The sequence below is a fragment of the Scylla paramamosain genome, chromosome 23 (genome assembly GCF_035594125.1).
Source record: "Scylla paramamosain isolate STU-SP2022 chromosome 23, ASM3559412v1, whole genome shotgun sequence".
Classification (NCBI taxonomy): domain Eukaryota; kingdom Metazoa; phylum Arthropoda; class Malacostraca; order Decapoda; family Portunidae; genus Scylla; species Scylla paramamosain.
In genome coordinates this window covers 20,035,223-20,042,722 of record NC_087173.1, presented here as the reverse complement: position 1 = coordinate 20,042,722, position 7,500 = coordinate 20,035,223, and the positions used below count along the sequence as shown (strand labels likewise).

Sequence of the window (7,500 nt, the reverse complement as noted above, 5' to 3'; positions counted from 1 at the left end):
AAGAAAAAAAAAACATGAACATTTACAATTTTAAATATCTACGTGTATGTAAAAAAAAAAAAAAAAAAAAAAAAAAAAAAAACAAAGCAAATTCCAACATTTACAGAAATAATCATACGACACACACACACACACACACACACACACACACACACACACACACACACACACACACACACACACACACACACACACACACACTTCAATGATTCAATAAAGGTATTTTCAAAGGCTTCAGAGATAACCAGTATTTTTCACTGGTGTTTTTCCTTCAAATAGTTAGGAGAACATGCTAAACTGTTACTAGAATCACGAAGACACCACAGGAAACATTAATAATATCCTATAGAATCTTAATATATTTTTACCAGAGTCTGTTTAGAAGTAGTACAGATAGAGAGCCTCATGAAAACAACATTGAAAACCTTAATAACTTCCAAAAACTTCCCCAAGACACTTAAAAGTAGATGAAGTGTCAAAATGTTTATCAATATAGCGCTGAACACAGTCCTGCATGAAGTACAGCAAGTTTGGTGCTAGGAATGTACAGCACAAAGGAATACATGTCTTGATACTGAGGTGTGTGTGTGTGTGTGTGTGTGTGTGTGTGTGTGTGTGTGTGTGTGTGTGTGTGTGTATATCCCTCTGTTATCAAGTTATTCGTAAGTCATTACCTTTAAATCTCTCTCTCTCTCTCTCTCTCTCTCTCTCTCTCTCTCTCTCTCTCTCTCTCTCTCTGTGTGTGTGTGTGTGTGTGTGTGTGTGTGTGTGTGAGTGCAGCATTTTATCACAGGCTAACACGCTGACAGCTCTGTGGCTAGCGTGTCATGAGTGACTGATAAGCTACGAGATTTTTCCTGCTGCCTTCCGTGCTGTTCTTTCCTCGGCTTGGTCAGGCTGGAGAACAAAGGAAGCAGCTCAAACCGCCTGACAGGGCCGTGACGTAGAGCACCGCACGTTACGACACACTGGTAAATACGAGTGGCTTAAGATTTGTACAAGTGGTAGGGACGAGTGGTGGAAATGAGTGGCAGTGGTAGAAACGGGTGATAGTGGTAGAGTGGTAGAAATAAGTGGTAGTGATAGAAATGCGTGATAGAAACAAGCAGTGGTGATAGAAACGAGATAGATAGAAGTGGTAGTGATAGAAACGAGTGACAGAAACAAGCAGTAGTGGTAGAAACGAGTGGAAGAGACGAGTGGTAGTGGTAGAGACAAATGGTAGTGGCAGAAACTTGGGTGGAAGTGGTAGAATTGAGTGGTATAAACTTAAAATAAACCGTACAGATACAAGCATACGGTACCAGTGAACAGTACAAACAAGTAATATAGTGGCTAAAAGTAAATAGCCTTGGTAAAGAGTATAAACAATGTAATTTTTTTATTTATTCCTGACGCAAGAGAGTGTTCTGGTCACGGGCAACAAAGAGACAGGAAGAAAAGACCCTCTGAAGATGTTAATCCCTAGAGAATCGTAAAGAAAGAAAAATGAATAAATAAATAAATGAAATAAAAAGTTACGAGAAATGGATGAGTAAATAAAATAAACAAATAAATAAAAAATAATAAAACAGTAATGATGATGATGATGACGATAATAATAATAATGAAAACTGACCTTGGAATCTCACTAAAGAAACCACACACACACACACACACACACACACACACACACACACACACACACACCTCCCCCTGTCCATTTCCGGAACAGTATTGACCTGACCGGAATCACGTGACCTGGCGCGCCTTTTAGCTCAGCCTGACCCTTCGCAAAACCGATGACACGCTCTTGCAATCACCAACACAAAAAAAAAGAGACTAAATCAAGAACCTGTAACTAAATCTGCAACACCAAGACCGAAACACAGACAAGAAGTTTAAATTAAGAACCCTTCAACTGAATCTGCAACACAAACTAGTAACAGCAACACAGAAAAAAATAAGACACTTTAATTGAATCTGCAACACAAACCAGGAACACCAACTCCGAAAAACACACAAAAAAATATCAAGTTAAGAACCTCTCCACTGAATCTGCAACACAAGCCAGCAACACACGCACAAAAAAGGGTTAAATTAACATCCTTTAACTCTGGCTAACGTAACCTCACCTGGCTTCCTTCACCTCAGTTAATGAGTGGCTTCGCTTTCTCTAAACAATCTGACTTAACTAAGAATCAGCAACACACGTCACCAACACACACACACACACACACACACACACACACACACACACACACACACACACACACACACAGACACACACACCAAAAAATAAATAAATAAAAATAAAATGAAATAAAATAAATAAATAAAAAAATAAAAAAATAAAATAAAATAAAATAAAAAAAATAAATAAATTAAAATAAATAAATAAAAATAAAATCCTTTGACTAAATCTGACAAACCCAACCTCACCTGGCTTACCAGACCTGGATTCATTAATGCCTTACATGGCTTAGCTTTCTCTCAAGACAAACTGGCTTAACTTGGAGGGAAAGGGAAGGGGAAGGGAGGAAGGGGAAGGGAAGTTTTAATTCTGTGTATATCTATATAAACCTATGACATACTTTACATGCTGCCCAAAAAACTCCTTCCTCTAGATTGCCGTCTTTGTATATAATTACTGAACTGTAGTGAAGTATTCAGTGTTTACTTAAGGCATGGTTCATGTTTCCAGTGTTTACTTACGGCATGGTAAATGTTTTGAATGTTTAAGCACTCTCAAAACAAGCTATTTTCACGCTAACTGCTCTTCTGACCTTGCTAACTGCATGCCTCCCCTCCTCCGCGCTTTCACTCAATAAGACTTTCTACTTTCTCACTGTAAGAGTTAAATAGTATTCCCAGTCATTCATCCCTTTTCTATGGTAAACTCCGGAATTCGATTCTCTATTTCCTCTTTCCTATACCTTAAACTCTTTCAAGACACTAATAATTCAATTTTTGGTGATCGTTTCTCACCTCCGTTTGGGATCTGTCGCCTCAACAGTTCCTTTTTTATATATATATTTTTTTTCTTTGTTGCCCTGGCTTACCTCACATTGGAAAATAAGCACTGGGAAATGTAAGATGTAAAAAAAAAAAAAAAAAAAAGAAAAAAGAAACTGCTGGAAATTATGAGATGGGGAATGCTAAATGTAAAAGATGGTTGGAAAATATGTACTTTGGGATTGTTAAATATAAAAGATAGCAGGAAATTATGGACTGAGGAATGTTAAGTGTACAAGATGGCTGAAAACATGTCGTGTGGATTGTCAACTGTGAAAGATCAAGGGAAAATAAGTACTGGACGATGTGATATTTAAAAGATTGTTCGAAAAAATATTCTGGCTAAGTTACATGTAAAGGAATGCTGGAAAATATGTACTGAGTAATTGTAAAGCATAAAAGAAAGCTGGAAAATAAGTACTGAGGAATGTAACGCATAAAATATTGCTACGAAATAAGTGTAATGAATAAAAAATAAATAAAATAAATAAACAAATAAAAAAATAAAGAAAGAAAGAGAAAAATCAGTATAGGAAAAATGAGAAGAATGTGAAAAAGATTAAATAAGTAAATAATATAAACGTAAAACAAGCAACTTCAAGAAAATTATTACTAGTAATAGTAACAAACAACAACAACAACAACAAAACCACCACCACCACCACCACCACCACCACCACCAACCACACCCTACCCACCACAACATGAGGCGTGACCCGGGCTGCCTTGAGGGGTCACGTGTGCCTCCCTGGGTGACCTCACGTAGCAGTATTGATTCGCCCCACTGTGGCGTCACCAAATTGAGTTAAAACCCACGAAGCTGAGACTGCCGACCCATTAAATGAAGCACTTAGAGGGAGGAAAAGATGAGAGAAGGGGAAAAAAGAAAGGAAAGGGAAGGAAAAAAATAAAAGACGAAAAAAGAGCAAAAAAAAAAAGGAAAGGGAAAAGAAATAGGAACAGGAAAAAGAAAAGGGAATGAAGAAAAAGGAAAAAGGGAAAAGAAACAGAAACTATGAAAATAAAGGGAAAAAAAGGGAAACAAGGACAAATAAAGAAAGAAGAAAAGGAAAAAAATATAAAAAAATACACTAAAGAGAAGGACGATAAATAAAACGAAAAAGAAAAGGGAACAAGAGAAACGAAAGAAGAGAAGAAGAAAAGAAAAGCAAAAATATAAACAAAGCTTGAGATATTAAGAAAAACATGTCCTGGAGGGGAAGGAAGGGGAAGGAAAAGGAGAGAAGGGGAAGCGAGGGGAAAACAGAAGGAAGGGGGTGGGGGGAGGAGAGGCTCAGAGCACCAACCATTAAAATGATGCACTGAAGGAAGCAATAAAGGGAACAAGGGCGGAAAAGGGGAGAAGAAAAAAAGAAGGGGAAAAAAATAAACAAATCTTGAGATGCTGCCAAGAAAAATAAGAGGGGAGGAAGGGAAGAGGTGGGGGGAAGGAATGGGAGGGGAGGGGAGGGGAAAGGAGGGGAGGGGAAAAGAGAAGGGAGGAAAGGGAAGAGAAGGGAGATGGAAAGGGAAGAGAAGGGAAGACAAATGAAGGGAAAGGGAGAGAATAGGAAGGGAAGGGGAAGAATAGGGAAAAGAAAGGAAACAAGGCAGTAAAGTTTCCCCCTCTTCCCCCCAAACTCTTTCTTTCTCTGGCAAAATATGTGGGTACGATAATTGGCCGGAAATGTACGACTGCAGAGAGCCATAACTTTGTAGCAACTCTGCCGCCAAGACTTCCCAAGCAAAAATGTACTTGAGATTATTATTATTATTATTATTATTATTATTATTATTATTATTATTATTATTATTATTATCTATTGTTATTTATCTTATTATCTTATACTCGTTTTTATTTATGTTTTTTAAATTTTTGTTTAGATTTTGTTACTTTTCTTTTACTTCTGAGGCAAAAAATGTCATAATGCTGATTTTTATACTACTACTACTACTACTACTACTACTACTATTTTTGTTTCTTTTGCTTCGATTTCGTTAGTTTTATACATATTTTTTTCTAGTTGTATATTCTTTAACTTATCTATTTTTTTTTCGTAGTTATCATTCTATTATAAAAATGTATTGCTTGTTACGTTTTTCTCTTCTATCTTACTATTATGCTTTACTCAAATTTTTACTTCTTCCTTTCTTTGTTTTGATTTTGTTACGGTTCTTTTTTATATATATTTTCTAATTATGCATTCTATTTTTTTTATTTTATTTTATTTTTTTCATGGTTCTATCTTCCCTTTGATAATACATGTAGTTATTATTATTTTTATTATTTATATTTGTTTTCCCTCTTCCACTACTCCAGTAAATAATATTCCCCCTATTTTTTTTTTTTTCATATAATTATATACATAAGTTCATTGTTCTATCCTTTCTTTGAGTATAAATGTTGGGTTTTCCTTTATAATTTTCAACTATTTTTTTCCTACTTACACTACTACAGTAAATAATCTTTCCTTTACCCTTTTTTATACTTTTTTTCCTTATAATGTACTTTTCTCTTACTTTTCTTTCTTTTGACTATAATTGTAACAGTTATTCTTTCGTATCATCTAATTATTATTTTTTCCTTTATGTTCTATTACGACTACTGCAATGAACCATAATTTTCTAGACTATTCTTCCTATATTTCTTCCTTATTTATTCATTTTTTTGCAATGTACTCTCATTTTTACTTTCTTTATCTTCTTCTTTCTCTTTGACTGTACGTAATTGCAGTTGTTATTCTCTCATTTATTCTTATGCTCTAATTTTCTTTTTCTTTTTTTTTTATGACAACAACTGCAGTCAACAATATTCTCTTCAATTGTTTTTCTTTTTACCTTCTTTTTTTCCTTCTTCTTTTACTTTCCTTTCTTATCTTCTGTTGCTTTTTCTTTCTTATTCTTCTTCTTTTACTGTTTTCGATAATATTACTGTTATTAATTTGTTATCCTAAATTCTTCTTCTTTTTTTTTTTTTTACATTCTTTCCCGTTCTTGTGTTACTTATCTTTCCTATTCTTCTTTCATTGTTTTAATTATATTGCTATTATTATTTTACTCTCCTATATTTTCTTTGTTTATTTTTTCCCTCTTCTACACAAAGCAGTGTGAAAAATTCCCCTCACTCAATTCCTCTCTTCTTTCTTAAGTACGAATATTTTTTTCCCATTTTTCCTTTTTTTTTTTGGCGGAGGGAGAGGAAAATGTATCACTGGCATTGCATTAAGTCTTTTTTTCCTACTCTTTCCTCCCTTTCCTTTCTTTTTTTCCTTTTAGCATGTTTCCTTGTACAAGAATGCACTGGCAGAAGGGAAATAGGAAGCATTACGTGAGAGAGAGAGAGAGAGAGAGAGAGAGAGAGAGAGAGAGAGAGAGAGAGAGAGAGAGAGAGAGAGAGAGAGTAGTAGTAGTAGTAGTAGTAGTAGTAGTAGTAGTAGTAGTAGTAGTAGTAGTAGTAGTAGTAGTAGTAGTAGTAGTAGTAGTAGTAGTAGTAGTAGTAGTAGTAGTAGTAGTAGTAGTAGTAGTAGTAGTAGTAGTAGTAGTAGTAGTAGTAGTAGTGTGCATCGGTCTGTCCTTTTGTCTGTACAGCTCTCTCTCTCTCTCTCTCTCTCTCTCTCTCTCTCTCTCTCTCTCTCTCTCTCTCTCTCTCTCTCTCTCTCTCTCTCTCTCCCTCCCTCCCTCTCTCTCTCTCTCTCTCTCTCTCTCTCTCTCTCTCTCTCTCTCTCTCTCTCTCTCTCTCTCTCTCCACAAAAATAGCCATGAATTCTTAGTAAAAAGAACAAATTTCGCAAGAAACCCTCTTTAATAAATCATGCTGGACAAGGAGGAGGAGGAGGAGGAGGAGGAGGAGGAGGAGGAGGAGGAGGAGGAGGAGAAGGAGGAGGAGGAGGGAAGCAAGGGAGGAAGAAAGAAGAAATGAAAAGGAAGAAAAGGAAGAAAAAGGAATAAAGGAAGAAAGCAAACAAGACCGAAGAAAATTAAGAAAAAAATGACTAAATAAAAGGAAGAAAATGGGAAGTGGAAAAAAAAACAAAGAGGAGAAAAGAAGGAAAGGGGAGAATAAAAAAGTGAAGGAAAGGATTAAGAAATGGGAGAGAGAAAACAATGAAAAACAAATACAGGAAAATGAGAAAGAGAAGGGACAAGAAAAGGAAGAAGAGAAGAAACAGGAAACGAAACAAGAGAAAAAGGACAAGAAAAGGAGGAAGAAAAGGGGCAGGAAAAATAGGAAGAGAAGAGACAGGAAAGGAGGAGAAGAGACAGGAAAAGGAAGAAGAGAAGACAGGAAAAGGAAGAAGAGAAAACCGAAAAAAGGAGAAAGAAAAGACAGGAAAAAAGGATAGAAAGAAATAAAGGAAGGAGGGAACGGAGAGAAGGTAAGGCGGCAGGGAAGCTCGGCAGGCCCAGCGCACGTCCAGCACGACTACTCACGGAATGGGTTGTGTCGTTTGCGCGTGCTGAGTGTCTCGTACCCAGACACGTCGGTATTGGAGGAGTATATGGGCA

The 7,500-nt window shown here is 36.1% G+C and overlaps 1 protein-coding gene across 8 annotated transcripts in view; it reads right to left on the bottom strand.

The window, feature by feature from the left end:
• LOC135112362 (protein disabled-like) overlaps nt 1–7,500 on the bottom strand; it is a 55,880-nt gene that overhangs the window by 26,907 nt on the left and 21,473 nt on the right. The window contains exon 1 of one of the 8 annotated variants that reach the window (XM_064026752.1): nt 7,426–7,500. This exon is cut by the window's right edge and continues 1,518 nt beyond it. The exons of the other annotated variants lie outside the window; for them this stretch is intronic. Within the exon in view, the coding sequence (XP_063882822.1) occupies nt 7,426–7,500 (75 nt within the window). The remainder of the gene's footprint in view (nt 1–7,425) is intronic. 8 annotated transcript variants of the gene reach the window in all.